A 17,373-nucleotide genomic window follows, 5' to 3' on the forward strand; every position below is an offset into this window, starting at 1 on the left:
GGTTTGGGTTGTGTAAACAACGTAATAACTATAGAACTGTTTTGTCCTCCAACAAATGAAAATAAAACATAAAATAGTAAACTAAGTTGAAAGCTTTGTGTAGTTAAGCTACATATACGTGAACATTATAGGTTACATTTAGACATCTTATTATACTGTTTTTTTGGTATGATACACGCACGTGAATGAAAACAATATGTACATCAAATTACTTCCAAAACGACAAGCAACTTATCTATAATTTATTGTATAGTTGAAATGACTTGTTTATATCTACATATAATATGATTAATACTAAACCTAGTCCTTAATTTGAGTATGGAAGTTTGTGATACGATGAATACAAGTTACAGTACATGTAATGGATATATAGGCCAGAGGGCAGCAGAGACGTGCCACAACAGTTCAGGCAATATACATGAAATATGGCAATATGTCCGGAAATTCTAACTAAGATTTTGATCCAAGTGGTTATATTATATATAAATATCTATATTATATACATGAAGAGTCTTTGTGCTTAAAGTGGTAGATTTAGTAGAGTGGGAACGTCTAGATGGAGACGAACTATACATGGTGCACTATCACCTGCCAAGGAAATGTGAGCAATAATGATTGATAGGATTTAAGACCATGCCCCACAATATACAAGGCCCTTGTGGGCAACTATGCCACCCTTTGGCGGATGGCGGTTCATATAGTGGTGAGGTGCAAAGAGTAGCTTTAAAAGAATAGATGAGTAAGAAGCATAGCAGTTTAGGATAGAAGCTCCTCCTAAAGCTAAGGACGGGTATTTATAGGTGAGGCTAACCATCACTAGTCGTCAAGTCCTAACATGTGTCTGGTGCTGATCTTATCACGGTTGACCACTTAGGGAGTATGGTAACCCTCTAGATAAGTGATGATGAAGTTGACATATGAATTAGGCGAGACCTAATGTGTGATCCATGTATAGAAAGATTCAACATTTGTCCTTAGCGAGATAGATCAAAGACGCTCCACATCCCATGCAATTATGTGTCCGCAAGGTCCATGGTTGGGAAAGTGTAGCCTACGAGTGAAGTCATAGTCAACAAGTTTGTTGCTGGGTGAGGTAATGGAGGCAAAGGCCGCTCTAGTGAGATACTAATAACAATTATCCCTTAGTCTAGGGGGAAGCTAAAAAGTGACTTGTTTTGAAATGATTTATTTTCCTATTTATTAAGGATAAATGTGTATAAATTACACGTGTGGTGAGATGAAGGAACGATTTATGCATGTAGAAGCTTCCATAAATACTTTAATTTGAATTTATAAGAGGCATCATTTGGGTTTTGCTAGCTAATAAGAGAGACATGCAACTAGTGTTGATAAATCATTGATTCAGTGAGTCGTAACTTATAGGACACATGTTAACGCCATATTGGATACGGCGAGTTGTGCCACTTTAAGTCTTTCCTTGAATACCTTAATCCCTATAAACTTTAAAGAAACTTTTTGTTGCTCAGATTTGTCTAAATTTTTGCCTTTGAAATTTCAAATTTTGGTTTTACTTTTTTGTCTTAAGCATTCAAAGCAAAAGTTTTAAGGATTAGGAAAGTTAGGCTTTATATTTAGAATGCAATACCGGGTGAATGTAATGGAAGAGGGAGGAATAAAGGCGATGGTGAAAAGAAGAAAAGAAAAGATAGGGCTAGTTCAAGTACAACGGTAGTGACAAAGAACCCAAATTAATATAGGGAATTTTTAGTGGTTGTGTAAAACGAAAGAAGAAGAGATGATAAAAATGTTGGAGGTGAGGGGCATCACAGTGCCAAATTACGTGTTCGAATTTTCAACTCCAGATGGTGTAAACTTATTAGTGATGAGTTGGGGTTTCTATTTGCCATTATACGTCTTCGAAGCTAGCTTCCATTTGTGTTTGGATCCCTTCTTTTGTGAGACATTGAAAGAATATGGCCCAATTCAAAAGAACCAGACGAGTAACTAAAATAAAAAAGAAATAATTGCGCAATAGGCCCAAGACCAACCAAACGGAACAGCTTGGGCGCCACTCCTTGTCCATTTCTTTCTCTTCTCATTGAACCTCAGCTAAAACGAGCCCAATGGCTTCAAATTTTCTAATCTTACAAACCCCAAAAGAACATGATAAAAGAAGCAAGGCAGTATTCAACAATAAAACAAATATCAACATACCAAAAAAACCATAAATAAATAAATAAGGAAGACAAAGATCCTAGTTTCCAATATTTCACTAGAAAAGGCCTTATTTTTAGTATTTAAAACACTCATTAATACTTCACAAACAAAGTGAAGAGGCATAATAGAGAGCCACCGACACAAATGTTGAGATAATAGTAATTTGGGTTGGCATTTTCCCTGCATCATTCCTTAAGCCAATGGCTCCATAAACTGGTAGGCAATTCAAGACGATGGAACCAGTTAAAATCATCTGCAAACAGAGGCCTTCCGTATTTTTTCCACTAAAAGATTGTGTCAATACTAATAGGAACGAGAACAAGTTGATTATTGCTGCCACTGTTAATGGTACAAACAATGGGGATGGGACCCCAAACTCAAAAATGCCTTGGCCATATCTCTTGCTTTGTTCATCATCAACCACCTTGCTTGTTAGGCTAAAACCATGTGTGGAAATCCCTACTGACTTCAACAAGTACTCAATTGAACTAAATAAGTAACATGACAGTCCTCTTATCATCCACATCCTTTGCGCATTCCACCACTTTCGGACAGTGCCTCCATCAAGGACAAAATCTAAGAAATCTTGCCCGTATGCGCCAAGGAAAAGAAAAACGTACAGGAAAAACCATGGTTCCGTTATCTGCAAGACATAAATTTTCAATATTTTTTTGGAAATCTAATAAAAACTTTACTACATATAACACAATTCATCGACGTTCTTACCTTTGGGAAGATACCGACTTGATTGAGGAGTGCTAGCTGAGGGAGGAAAGAATAAAAGGTGACTGGAATGCACCAAATGGGCCATAATGCATAGTGAGAATAAGCTAGGCTCATTAAAACACCCATAGATTGAGAACCAAAGATGAGAGTGTTATATTTGGAGAAAGCTACTTCAAACAAGCCAATGCACCATCTTTTGCATTGACTAAGTACATCAAAAAGGGTGATTGGGACATCCCCTAAAAATGCAGCCCTCTCAGGGTTGCAAAATAAGCTCTTCCATCCTTCACACTGAAGCCTATACCCTGTGTAAAAGTCCTCAACCAATGATCCATATCTAAAGCCACTCTGCAAACATGTTAATAAACTCTTCAAATACTTAAATATTAAGCCCTTTAAAGACAGTACTGTGGAGAGTGACTTATGAGCTTACCTGAGAGCCCCATCCAGTTTGGTTCTCATAGTTGCAACCTGCAACACGGTGTGCTAGTGACAAAATTTCTTGAGATATAATGGGCTTTCTTACCACATGGTCCGGACCGAGTTCTGGGATCTCAGGTGGCACTGGAGTTGATGGGCCTCCTAATAAAGCTCGTCTTCGAAAAAAGCAACCAGATCCAACATAATTTGGGCCCTTTAGCCCATCAAAACCCATAGAATTGATTTTGAAGAGACGTTTATACTCGGAAGCATAAATGTCATCTCTGTTAAGGCCATGAAATCGTTGGGGGAATTGAATGAATGCTAAGTTTGATTTTAATGCAGGGTCTGAGAAATAACACAGTATACGAAGAGGTGTTTGGGGATCATTTGAATACATGTCGCAATCTTGAGTTAAGATTATTGGCGCATTCGTCATAACAGCCGATACACGTAACTTCAACGTCGAAAAGGTAGGAGGGAAGAAACAATTAGAAAAGCATAATGAAAGGTAATTAATTTGATAATTAGCAGAAAAAAAAAACCAGAGTTGATTAATTCATACCAAAACATTAAGAGCGCCAGCTTTGAAGTGGTGGGGTGAAGTCTTACTTTTCTCTCGAGAGACATAAATGAGATTTGGCATTAGTTGGCCTGAAATATCTGTGTCTTTGCTCTTATCTAAGATAACCTGTTCATAACTCATAATCTATATTAATAAACCCAAATATTGTAATATCTGTTAGTTGGACCAAAACTTCTAAAATAGAAGAAGCAAACCTGAATGACAGTGGGGTGATCCATACGACTAAAACTTTTGGTCCATTTATTAAAACCTTGATGTTGCTGATCATCACTTATGTATTCCTCAATAACTTCACCTTTATCTATCACATGTTCTACCTTCATTTTCATATCCTCATACATCATCTGCATTATTTAAGATTTTATCAACACCATGATAAAATATTTTTTTCTGTAAGAGATGCATAGATATTTTAAAAAAATAGTGTAGTATATAAAATAAGCAATTATTAAGATTATCCTAACTGCCCCACTTGCAGAATGGATTAAAAATAATATAAAAATAATTCTGAAAGGATAATTAACTCGAAATTATAAAAATACTTTCTTATATAAACTTGTATCTATTCATACTGTATTCAATAATATTAAAATCTTCTTATATTCATTATTAAATAAAATTACTTTTTAACTTATATTTTGTTTACCCACATTGTAGGTGTACAATTATATGTATATAGATTACAATTTACAATAATATACCCAAAGCAAGTGGATTATTTGCTAATCCATATTTTTTTCCTATTTTTAGCAGTTTAAAGCATACCCTTAGCGTATAAACCTAAGCTTTATATTTACAATTAAAAACTTAATTTCCTTGGATTAATATCCACCCATTACTTTCCAATACGATTATCATCACTATTCAAATGTATAGGATCACTCATCTATTAAATGTGAAAATTAACTTGTGAAATGATGATTAATCATGTATTGAATATTAATAAATGATATAGTAATGGATTAAAGCCAAACTCCCCATTAAAAGACCAAATTAATCAATAAAAAATTAGAATAACTAGTTAATATACAATACTAGGAAGTTTTTAACTTTACAAAAAACCTTAACATATCTTTAATTATTTTTTAAAATAAAAATAAATAAATAAAACACACAAAAACCTTTTTTAAGTTTAATTATGAAATTAAAAAATTACATACAATTTATTAAATAATAATCCTAAAAAAATTATAGATTAAATATTCACGTCATAATCCAAGCTGCACAACCTAATAACTATATAACTATTTCCTCCTTCAAGAAATAAATTAAAACATAAAATAGTAAACTAAGTTGAAAGCTTTGGCATTAAGCTACATATACGTGAACATTACAAGTTACATTTAGATATAGTGTTATACTTTTCTTGCCTATGATACATGCACGTGAATGAAAACAATATACATGTATTTAACTTCCAATATGACAAAGCAACTTTTCTATAATTTTTGAAACGGGTTGCTTGTATTTTTATTAATATGATTAATTTAAACATAAAATATTAAATCGGTTGAGTCTTAGTTTAATTGGCATGAATATTATTGCAATGATAGTTTGAATACGTTGAAGCGCATTATCCTCCTATTTATGGGTTGGGGGGCTATGATAGTTTTAGGCATTGTGTCAAAAAGAGCAGATATAATCAAATAAATATGACCATCAACATTTTAGAAAGAGTCAAATTATTATTATTTTAACATCAATACAAACTAAAATGTTAATTTTTTTAAACATTACTACATGCATGACAATCACATGTACTCCATTTTAATTTTTTTTAATTTTTTATTATTTGATTATTTTTATAATCTTTAAATTATTTGTTGATGTGATATATAAAATAAATAATGCCATATCAGCAATAAATGTATGTGAACTGCCAAGCAGGTTGTCATGCCAACATCACTAAAAAAATTAATGTTTTTGTCAGCATTTTCATTAAAAAAATAGCTTTTTGACTTTTTTTGAAAAATTAATAGACAAATTTAAATTTAAAAAAGGGTCAAATTGACAAAAGATGTAATGATAAAGGCTAAATTTGGTATTGCGCCTAAATTTTATTTTATTTATATATATACATATTATAAATTTTAATTACATAATTTTACAGTAACAAATGTTGAGTACAATGGCAAGACACATTACATTTTTAATGGAAAGACACGAGTTTAAGCTTTGAAGACAATGTTGTTAAGAGAGACTGTCACGAACTACTAATTTAGGATAGCTTAATCTCTATAGACCATAAAATAGACATGGAGGATACTTGTGTTTAGTAGAAGCATTATTATTTTTTGCTTATTTTGAAGATGTATCTTTTACTAGAGTTTTATTCATCTTCTAATTTTATGTGTAAATTTATAATAATTATTTTATGAGAAAACTATAGCTCATGTAATTAATCAATGTTAGAGAGAAGTAAATAAAGAAGGAAATAAACGGAAAATTAAACTAATTACTAGTATAATTTCGTAAAAAAATATGTTTGGAAAACTTAGTTGAAGTGTTTGGAGTGTATTAATTACCTTGATCTTCTCAAACTGAGGGATAGAAGGATGATGGGAATTAGATTCAAAATAAACATGAGGGCTCCTTTCCATTATGTTGTGTTGCCTGCAAAACGGTAACCAATACCTTGCAAACTTAGCAGCCTCCACGAAAGCAAACAGAGTCAAAACCGACCCTCCATCATCCGAAACATAGATCGAAATCTTTTCTGTCGGATAATCATAAGCCATCAATGACAATGCCGTGTTCACTACATTCATCGGAGGCTCCTTGTAAGGATCAGCCGTGCATATGAACACGTCTAATCCTACAAAATCTTCGTCTTTGATGATTTGTTTTAGGTTTTGAGGGAACTCTTTACGACGGATAGGCGACATCCGGAATGCTTGTGCCGAAGCCCACATGAAGGCAAGAACGAGATCAGAGATAAACAAAAAAAGGGTGATGGAGAAAGAGAGGAAGCTGGTGGTGGGGTGGAGGAATAGGTTTTGGACATGGCGGTAGAGTAGAGCCAGAATGGCAGAGAAGTAAACCACCGCGAAGAGGCGGTTGAAGGCCGTCCGCCGCAATGGTTCAGACATGTGAAGCAGGGGAGGAGCATCGGCTGTGAACCCTGCTCTTAAACCCCGGCCTTCCATACTTCTTGGGTAGCTAATATGGAAGCTTGTGATACGATGAATACAACATATGTACATGTAATGGATTTATAGGGACGGAGGGAGGCAGAGACGTGCCACAACTGTACAGCCAAGATACATGAAATGACAAAATTTCTGGAAATGCTAAATCAGATTTGGGTCCTAGTGGGTAATATTAAACGACAACATAAATTTGTTTTAAAGTGCAGTTCGAATCTCTAGACTATCTTTATGATATATTGTTGGCCTTGGAATCTCAATTTTTTTGAAATGATTACTACTATATGAATTATATCTCAAGTCTCGATATTTTGGGATGATAAAAATAAAAAAAGGCAAGAGAAATTAATAAAACCATTGGCTGGAGCCTGGAGGTTGCTTTCTTAATGGATATTTGTGTAGGTATCAAAACGGTAGCGCTCTGAAAAGGACAATCAAAATAAGCATCTCTAAATGATAATTCAGTATTAAATTAGACTTATCGGAGGAATCTCATGTTCGAAGCTCTGCTAGAAAAAAAATTTAAACAAAAAATAACAGGTTTAGAAAATGAATTTGAGCATGTAAAATAACTAACCATACTTCATTTCTATAAAAAAAAAATCATTGCTTCCATATAAATAATAAACTTACCTCCTACACAGTACACACCCATTTGTTGTTTCTGGAAAACTCTTCTACTACTCCATTGCTTTCATCATTAATTTTATTTTTTTGTATAAAATTTCAATGGAATTATATAAGGGGCTTTGCCACCTAGGCTAAAAACGCCGGTGATGGCGCAAATCATGAAAATATTGGCTTTTCAGCTTTATTTTTTTGTTTTAAAAGTTTTTATATAAAAAAAAGCTTCTTCTTTTTTAAGATTTAATTTTTATTACTTGCATTATTTAAAGTAGATGTATTTGAAATTTCTACGGCAAATGCAAGGTGTATACCATTGACGATGATGCCAATGGAGCCAAACTTTTGACTTTTTCTATATTAAATAACAAAATTTTACGAAATTAACATGCACCAACAGATTGTTTATTTTTTTATTTAACAACTCTAATCTGAACGTGCACCATAAATTATATATTTTTTAATATTTAAAAATTTAAGTATATTGTTGGTTTTAAATTTAGTGGTCTAATATTTTTTTCTAATTTTTTTATTACAGAAACTTTGATAATATTCTTCTGGATAAATACCAAAATTATATATAAAGTATAGTTTAATGTGTAATTGTATACATGAACTTTGACTTTGTGCAATTTTATACACATGAAATTTTGATTTGATTCAATTCTTATAAATCGTTAACACAATTATTGATATAATAACATCATTTTATGTTTATATATTGCATGCATAAATAATTATATTTATCTAATATAAAATAAACTAAAGTATTTATTTCAAGTATACATTTGAACCACAATTAGAATTTCACGTGTATTATTGTACCAAATTAAAATTCATATATACAATTACACATTAAATCAACGTTCATATATAATTTTAAGATTTATTCCTATTCGCAGCAAAGTTTAGAAAAGGTAACATTTATATTTTTTAAAATAGAAAAATGGTTTTAAACATTGATAGATAATGATTTTAAGAAGGAATTTGACATGTTCTAAAGCTTTAACTTATATTTTAAATAATTAGAATATATAAAATTGAATTCATCACATGAACGTACGATGTGAGTATGTTGTTGTTAAAAAATGCGAGGGTTTCTGTTTCGCAACTCACATGTAATATGTATGTTTTTTTAGGTTTTCCGATGTACTTTATAGTCTCAAGCAATGAAAATGGTAATTAAGTACAGCATAAGATATGGAATCAAAATTTATTTTCTGTTCTAAAATTTTATTTACACCATCAAAGAATGGAAATAATTTAGTTGAATTTACGCAGAATTTTTGCCAACGCATTCATACTCTTTCTTTTATTAGATTTTGACTAATTCCATATTATATGTGGGTATTCTAGATGGTTTAAAGCTCACTCAACGAATAGGTCATGATAAGATGATAATTCAGTCGGACAGTTTAGAGCTTGTTAATGTCATACATGAAAATGTTTTGAGTACTTCGAACTCTGCCCTAATCAAACGAATTCATCACATATTGTCTCAAGAAGGTTGGTGAATATTAAGATATATTTTTAGGGAGCATAATCAAGGCACAAATTGTTTAGTTAAATTGGCCTTTGCAAAAAGGGAGGGCTTACAATTGTTTGAACTCCCACGTAAGGAATTTCTTGAAGCAGATAAGGAAAAGGGTGTTTTTATCTCTAAGTCATCTCCATTGTAATTCTTTAATATAGTTTTTATATTATTCACCAAAAAAAATGAGCTTAGATAAAAAATAAGACTTACTTTCTAAATGGGTCGAGTCTCGGGTAGTAATTTTTTTGACCCAAGCAGGCCCGAACCAGTTGTTTTCTTGTTGTTTTGCTTTCATTTCACTGTTGTTTTACTACCATTTTGTTGTTTTTATTTAGATATTGTATAACTCTTGTTTTATTGTTAATTTTGTTACTATTTTAAAGATATTTACTTGCTAAATTAAAATTATCTTACTGTTATTCAAGTATAAAGACTTTTTTTAATCTATTTTCAATTTGTTAGAAAACATTTATTTTAATGTTTTTAATATATTTAATGTATTATATTTTTTTAATTTATTTTTCTATAAAAAATAATCTAAAGAAATTTAATACGGACGAGTAGGGTCGGACTCGAGTTTAGTATTACTAATCTAAGTTGAGCTTGGACAGAATTTTAAATCAATTTTTTAAGTTGGGCTTAGGCCTAAAAAATAAGTTTTAAATTTTGCATCTGCCTAGTCCGAACCTGATCAAGTCTAGTTAATAGTCTATCGAAGATAGATCCTTAAATCTCAAAGCAGAAGAGGAACGACTGACTTGGTTGATGATATTCGATAATTGATGTCTCAACAGTGGCAAGTGAAGGTGCAGCATGCGGTGCCTGGTGTCAACTCCGTCGCAGATGCCATGGCCAGGGTTGCAAGAGGACTATCTCGGAGGCCTGATTCAGTAGAATGTTTGCTTCAATTTGATCTGGCTAAACTTACATCTGGCTTCCTTTAAAAACAAATATCAAATCTATTAAAATAAGTCAACAACGCCTTGCCATACTGATAGGATTAAAATCCCAAATTTTAGACGGCTAAGAAATTAGAAATTTTAGACTGTTTCTGAAATGTGGTTTACCTTACTATTTCTTTAATCGATTCTTCTATTCTTTTTCCCCTTCCCCATTCCATGCTGCTTAAAACTTGAATCCCCCCTTAAATAATCACAAGCCATTGCCAACGGTCTTCTCATCACATGGCGCCGATCAAATTTTTGAAAACCAAAACCATATTTGTCTCTTTCCCCAAGTACTTCCCCCATTTTCTTTCCACTAGTTTTTGCCAAAGATTCCACGTCTTAAATACCAGTTCAAGCGCCTGTCTGTCTGTGAATGCTAACACTGATTTCTAAAATGGGGAATTGTGCTCTCAAAGGTGCCGTTGAGGAGTGCAGCCATGCCATCAGGGTTTTAACCGATGCCGGCGAAATCATTGATTTCAAGGGCCCCAAACTAGCTCGGGACATCGTAAATGGTTTTCCAGGGTATGGTATTTGCAGAAGAGGCCAAGCTTTAGCTCCATTGGCTGAAGATGAGTGCTTGGTTAATGGGGGATTTTACTATCTTCTTCCCATGGACAAGTTTCAGAAAAATGGTGACTCTGGGGTGATTCCAAAGGATAAGGAAGAAGGTGGTAAGAAAGATGAAGTGGATCGGGTTGATCAGATTGAGCCACCGAAGATGTCGTCGGCGGATTTCGTTGAGAATTTGTCGAGTGGGTCTTCGTCGGCTTTGGAAGTGCTGTCGTCGGAGAAGAACGGGGTTTGGAAGGTGAAATTGGTGATCAGCAGTCAGCAACTGGGGGATATTTTGTCGCAACAAGTGAACACTGAGGCGTTGATTGAGAAGATGAGGATGGCGGCTAGCTCAGCTGTTGTAACTCCACGGCGGACCAAGCGGTTTTGGGTAGTGGCCTCCTGGAAGAAGCCAGCGGTGTCAAGTGTGTTCAAGGTTGCCACTGATAATACCAAATCACCATAGCTAATTATTGAATTAGAAAAAAAAATGCTTAGTAGCTTAAGCAGCTTCTTGTACATATAATTAATTGAAATTTTAGAAACCCATGTTGGCTTCAATGCTTCAAGCATCAAATTCGGAGAAGCAATGATAATTCTGGTTATGGCCTTATTTTCAGTTTCACTCTCCCTTCTTGACTTTATCTTCATGTTTGACTCTAATTGGTTCATAATTTATGTCAAATTCTTTAACCATAAATTAAAAATAGATCAATAATGGAGGATTAAATTATTTCAACGTTTCCATTTAAATTATTAAATTATTTAAAAGTTTTTATTTTAATCATTCTACTATTAAGTTTTTTTTTTAATTTCTATCAACAAGCTTCATGCGACATTCAACGATAAGTACGGTAGATTTGTGACATCGACGGGTAAAACATACTTTAGATTTAAACCTATCTGATCGTCAATGTCAAAAAACGGACAAAAAAACTATTTGAATTTTGATTTACAAATATATAACATCCAAAATTGTTTGATAAAAAAATCAATTAATGAAAATAGTGTGAATAAAAAAATCATATGACATCAATTTTAACAACCATATAACTTAAATAAAAAACTTTAAATAATCTAGTGACTAAATTATATCTTCTTTTAATTAATACCCATGGTTTATTGAGTAATAGTAGTTTACTTTTAAAAGAAAACAAAACAGAAAAACAAAATTAAGGTTCCACCGAGATTTGAACTCCGGTTACTGTATTCAGAGTCCAATGTCCTGACCACTAGACCATGGAACCCTTATGAGATTGTGGGGCCAAACTTAACCTTCTTATTGTGTTACGCTTTTATAGCCGACTTGCGTCATCCCGTTTGACGCATCAGAAGGCAACATTGCACTAAAACATGAAACATGATTTACCACACGAGCAAAAAAAAAGAAGGAAAAAAACCAAAACTGAGGTGGCAAAGCTGAGAAAGATGGACCTTTGATAGAAATTTCAAGCAAACTTTGCTTTTGCTAATAAATTAATTGCTAGTGTCTGTTATGAAGGCTAGTCCTAAAAATATGCACTTCCTATTAACTCTTCATTTTCTGTTATCCATTAACATTATGTTGCTCCATATCACCATCAGTGAGCAAAACTGAGCTGTGATGATGCACAAGGTACCACCGTCCATGATGGAACTCAAAGACGTTAGTCATGTTAAATGCGCTATTATCCATGTCAACATAAGTTTTCATAGTAACCCAAGCCATGTCTGTCAATACCCGGGCTCGAACATCTGTAACATGAAAATCAACCCCTTGCTGCAAATTAAATGCTAGGTGCCAATTGAATATTACCGCATTATATCTGCAATTGGGAAAAGAACATCAGATATCAGCACAGCAAAGCAAACCAGTGATATGAAAGACCTAAGCCTAAGGAAAATACTGAGATGATATATTTTACTAATATGCAGATTAGCTAATGTCAACTACTTCCTCAGAAAAAAACACCATGAAGGTCATAATTCTGATACGACTAGGCTGAGGGTGAAAGTACCATGAAGGCCCTTGTACTAGGAGTCAAATTGCATTTTGCCCCTTTTACTGAAAAAATGAGCAAATTAGTCCCTAAGTTAAATCAAAGAGCAAATTGATCTTTTCAATTAAAATTTTCATCTATATTTCTACTGTTAAAAATTGGTCTATATATATCAACATGAGGTATATGTGACACATCTATCTTCAGCATAACATCTCTTCTTCTCAATACTTCCTGCACCTACGGGGTACCTTGCCTTTTGTTTGAAGCATAAATTTGTCTCATGCTTATAGCAAAAAACATGAGACATTTTTTTTGTTGAAGTGCACTGATGAGTTAGGGAAAAAGCATTGTTACTCCAAGTGAGGAAATCACCATGAGCTAATATTGTAAAAGAATTCCAATGTTGGAACCAACTAAACAGACTCAAGCCACATATGTTGTGGTTGTATAATCAATCCACTATCATCCTCCGAGTTATATCTCTTTTTTAGTTTCATATATTTTGAAATCATCGCAGCATATACTAGGCATCTTAGATAGGAAAACATCAAGAGACCAGATCCACATTTGACTCGCATTTAATTAACTGCTGCATTATATTACATCTATAAATGGGCAGACAAGCATGTCCATCTATATGGCCAAAAAAAAAGCGCATGTCTATGTAACTCATACAGTGGAACAGATCTAAATGAAATTGTTCAAGCAATAAGATAAAAGAATTAAAATGAGGAATGACACCACAACTTTTACTGGGCCGAGTTCAAAGTTTGAACCCAGACCTACCTCAAGATTAGACCATGAATTTTACAGCAGAAGCTTGATGAAAATTCATAGGAGTTACTGAAATTATAACCTTCCATCATCATAAAGACAAGAAGTAAACAACATACCCCGAAAAAAGTTCTCCAGATGCATGAACACACTTTACATAATCCGCATTGAGCCAAAAACGAATCATCCCTGGAAGAGACCTATCTCTGATGATGTTAAAGAATTCGGTATTAACGTTCATTACGGCTCTTGTAGCCGCATAGTATGCCTTCCACCCATTAAATGGTGTTACGGTATCTTGCTCCAAAGTAAAATCCTAACAAAAGATTAACACAGAAACAACCAACTTTTAAGAGAAACATGATAATGCACAATGGTAAGAGAAAAAAAATTGCAATCACCAGCTAACGGCCCAAAAGTTCAAAATTTTGAGTGATTCATTGATTGCTTACTAAAGCCTATGAGGTGATAAGAAACTCGCACCACAAAGGAACAAAATAGAAGACACATAAACATTAAAGCAAGTACATTTTTCTCATTCGAAATAAACAAGTAGTGCCATGATTTTGTTTAGTTAGGTTCTTAATTCTACTCTCTCCAATAAACTAAGAACTAAAGATTGAGGAAATTGGTTACCTTGTGATAAAGCGCTTTCCAAACATTATCATCATTGGCCGCCTTTCTCATCAGCGAATTCGTCATGGAGAGCCGGCAAAGGCTCGGATAATCCAAGTAACTGAGCGCGTGTGTTGTAATCTCCGGCACTAACTGCTCCATCATCGACGCCCCGTGCTGTCTCTCGGCCACTACATTGGAAACATCCGCGGTCACCATACTTCCCTCAACCGGAGCACCGGCAACGCCGCGAACGAACGCCGCAGAATCGGAATTTCCGTTGCGGGAGAGGGAACAGTTGCAGGAGGACGAGGGTGTGGCTCCTTTGGTTTCGTCTTTGCCGGACGACGTGGAGGGACCAGAGGCGTTTGATTTGCGGGGCCTCTTGAAGAATGAACGGACGGCGACGAGGAGGGAAAGGAAGGTGGTGATTGTGGCTATGATGAACGGCTGAAGGGACTTGAAGGCTATGGAGAGGCTGTAGGCAAACTCCATTTATGACACATTAAAGCTTCGCCGTACATGAAATAAAACCCTAGAAATTCCCACTGGTTCCAAAACAAAATTTAATTAAAACACAATTCTCAGGTCTGTTTTCTTAATTTGAGGCTTTCGGCAATACTATATCCTGAAGTTTTGAAAAAGATTTTTTTTTTAATTAAATTATATTTTGTTGCAGAAGAGAGGACGGAGAGTCGTAACGGAGTTGGGGGAGAAATTCAAACCTAAAAAATAGGTCAGCATTGGCCATTGGGGGATTGTTTCGTAATTGTAGTTTTTAGAAAATTTTCTTTAGCAACGACGTCGTAAAGGATACGTTATTTTTTCATCTCCAGTTGAGTTGTGAAATTTTGATTTAAGCCTAATTTCAGAGTTTTAGAAAATAGTTTGATTTTAAAATAATAATAATATTTTTAATAAAATATTTTTCGTTATTTGGTAATTTTTTTAAAAATATTTTTTTAATAGTTATTATTTATGAAATAAACATAGTATAAGTATATTTGTTATAAAATATTATAGTAATATTTCTTTTTGAGAATCAAAATTTATTTTATAATAATTAATATCATATATATAAACTTAACTAATAAAAATTGTCTAATCAAAACTTAATTTAAATTACATAGAACTAAGTATGATTTAAACAAATATTCATAGTTATATAATTAAAATATTTATATTTTATACTATAAAATATTTATTATATTTATAATTGTAATATAAATTTATTATTAAAATATTGATATAGACATTTTTCAATAATATATTTAGAACATTATTTAAAATTTAAAATTATTATTGTTAAAAATTATTGTTAAAATAAAATTGTAATATTAAATTATATTAATTATATTATTAAATATAAATAATTAAATAGGTATGTTTAATAATATTGAACATTATAATATATGATATTAATACTTTTAAATATTTTAAAAATAAAAAAAATTATTACTAATATAATAACATTAGACTTGATTCCAAATTAATTTTTATATAAAAACAAAATTGCTAATAAATAAGCTCTTTCTGAAAAAACTTTTTGCACATAAGTGCATTCATTCCTTGTAGTGACATGTTAGTTAAGTGTATTTTGATATGATCAATAGGATTGAATGGCTTATATCGGTCTTCATAACTAACATCTTGATGCCTTTAGGTAACATAGCAACTTTTATTTCCTAAGCAAAAGGGTTTCTTCGGAGCTTTGAGTCCGAGGAATGTTGGTGGGGCTACTATTTTTCTTTCTATAGCTTCCATTTTGGCTTGCTGCAAAGAGTCGCAACAAGGAGAACATTCCTACTTATGAGTGGGTACCATTGGTAGCCTAGTGAGAGTAAATGACAAACGAGTTAGAAATTGAAAAGGAAGAGAGTTCAAGGTTACTTAACTGCGAGACACGACGAGGAGCCTCTAAGGATAGCTTTAAGAACTCTTCCGGCTTCACTTACTCCTTAAGAGAAAGAAACTCCAAAATGAGTTGAAGAAGAAGCAGCATAAACTTAAGGATTGTCATTTAGGAGCCAAGGGAGCTTAGACAAGATTTGAGGAGGCCTACAAACTCCTCAAACTCCTTATCTGGAATATTGACGGCTCACATAGTATCCGAGGGAGGTAGGCCTTAAAAGTGGGAGAGAGATGAGTGAGGCATTCTATGTGGACTCCTCAAACTCCTTGAGGATGAAAGACTCGAACTTCTTAATCTTGGAGTTTCAAAGGGGAGAGAAACTATAGGTGATGCAAAAAGCTTGTAGGTTTGAACTTGGATTTAGGCGTTGGACGGCTTTGTGGCGTGGAGAGGCCTAATCTTGGGGTTTCTAAGTGAGTTGTAGACATTCTAGACTCCTCAAACTCCTCTTAGGATGTAAGGGTCTTGTGACTATGGTTTCAAAGTTACTTGAGCGTGAGATCTTGGTGCAATGGAAGGTTATCTCGTAGTTTACATGCAATTACAATAGTTTATAGACTCCTTGAGAATGAAGGATGTCTTGGCTCAAGGTTTCGAGTTGGAGGAAAAATTAAAAGTGGTGAAAGGAACTTGACAAGACCTAAACCCAAAATTAGGTGTTGGAAAGCCTTAGAGTGTGGAAAGACATAATCATGTGGTTTTTGAGTGACTTATAGATGTAGCTGACTCCTCGAATTTCTTGAGTCTTTCTTTGGACATGCAAGAAAGGAATTGTGGTTAGTGTAGGCTGGAATTTTTACCTCTAGAGCACACTCCAACGATCAAATCAAGCATGTAACTTGTTATGGTGTTGGCTATAATTGACCCGCTATTCAATTAAGATCAACCTGACCCTTTTTATTTCGCTAAGTAACTATATAGTTTGCCTGAATGGGTTTGCAACGCAATGTAGTGAACTTATACTTAAGAGACACGTATTGACCCTAGAATAAGATATGTGTTAATATACATGGAGACCTATTTAATCCTGGTATGTCAAATTAAGAGATCGTGCTTTATAAATAGAAAAATTGACCTTCATGAAAAGTAGACTCACAAAAACACTCATCTTAACCAAATTTTGAAAATTTTAAAAGGGTAGAAAGAAACCTTGTGACTGATGGTATGGTTGCAAATGACAATGATATTTGCTATTTATAGAGCTTTTGGTGACAACTTGAGGAAGCCGACTTCGCATTATAGGCTTAGAAGATACATCAGTAGGTAGAAAGATTCTTCCTTAAACCTTGAATCAATGGATTTTTACTGGGCATGGGCATCCTTGACTTTGTAGACCTCTTCTAATGGGCTTTAAGCCACCTTACAAGCCCTTGA

At 33.6% G+C, this 17,373-nt stretch overlaps 3 protein-coding genes across 5 annotated transcripts; 1 reads left to right on the plus strand and 2 right to left on the minus strand.

The window, feature by feature from the left end:
- Positions 1–2,172: 2,172 nt before the first annotated feature.
- LOC107892464 (cellulose synthase-like protein G3) lies at positions 2,173–7,878 on the minus strand. Of its 3 annotated transcripts, none has more exons than XM_041101166.1 (7): positions 7,690–7,878; positions 6,436–7,562; positions 4,105–4,254; positions 3,890–4,015; positions 3,338–3,781; positions 2,905–3,252; positions 2,173–2,821 (listed from the first exon to the last, which is right to left on the minus strand). In XM_041101166.1, the coding sequence occupies exons 2-7, from the start codon at positions 7,111–7,113 to the stop codon at positions 2,279–2,281; spliced, it is 2,289 nt and encodes a 762-aa protein (XP_040957100.1). In that variant the 5' UTR covers positions 7,114–7,562; positions 7,690–7,878; the 3' UTR covers positions 2,173–2,278. The 3 variants fall into 3 exon arrangements, with proteins under 3 accessions (XP_040957100.1, XP_040957101.1, XP_016673033.2); XM_041101167.1 differs by having other exon boundaries at positions 6,436–6,523; positions 7,690–7,867; XM_016817544.2 differs by lacking the exon at positions 7,690–7,878 and having other exon boundaries at positions 6,436–7,630.
- Positions 7,879–10,555: 2,677 nt separating this feature from the next.
- LOC107892462 (uncharacterized) lies at positions 10,556–11,182 on the plus strand. The gene has a single exon (XM_016817543.2). It carries the CDS (start codon positions 10,556–10,558, stop codon positions 11,180–11,182), a length of 627 nt encoding a protein of 208 aa, XP_016673032.2.
- A 954-nt stretch (positions 11,183–12,136) lies between these two features.
- On the minus strand, positions 12,137–14,847 carry LOC107890708 (F-box protein SKIP8). Its single transcript, XM_016815233.2, has 3 exons — positions 14,109–14,847; positions 13,592–13,788; positions 12,137–12,521 (listed from the first exon to the last, which is right to left on the minus strand). The coding sequence occupies exons 1-3, from the start codon at positions 14,580–14,582 to the stop codon at positions 12,263–12,265; spliced, it is 930 nt and encodes a 309-aa protein (XP_016670722.1). The 5' UTR covers positions 14,583–14,847; the 3' UTR covers positions 12,137–12,262.
- Between the last annotated feature and the right edge of the window lie 2,526 nt (positions 14,848–17,373).

This window comes from Gossypium hirsutum, chromosome D09, assembly GCF_007990345.1.
Source record: "Gossypium hirsutum isolate 1008001.06 chromosome D09, Gossypium_hirsutum_v2.1, whole genome shotgun sequence".
Classification (NCBI taxonomy): domain Eukaryota; kingdom Viridiplantae; phylum Streptophyta; class Magnoliopsida; order Malvales; family Malvaceae; genus Gossypium; species Gossypium hirsutum.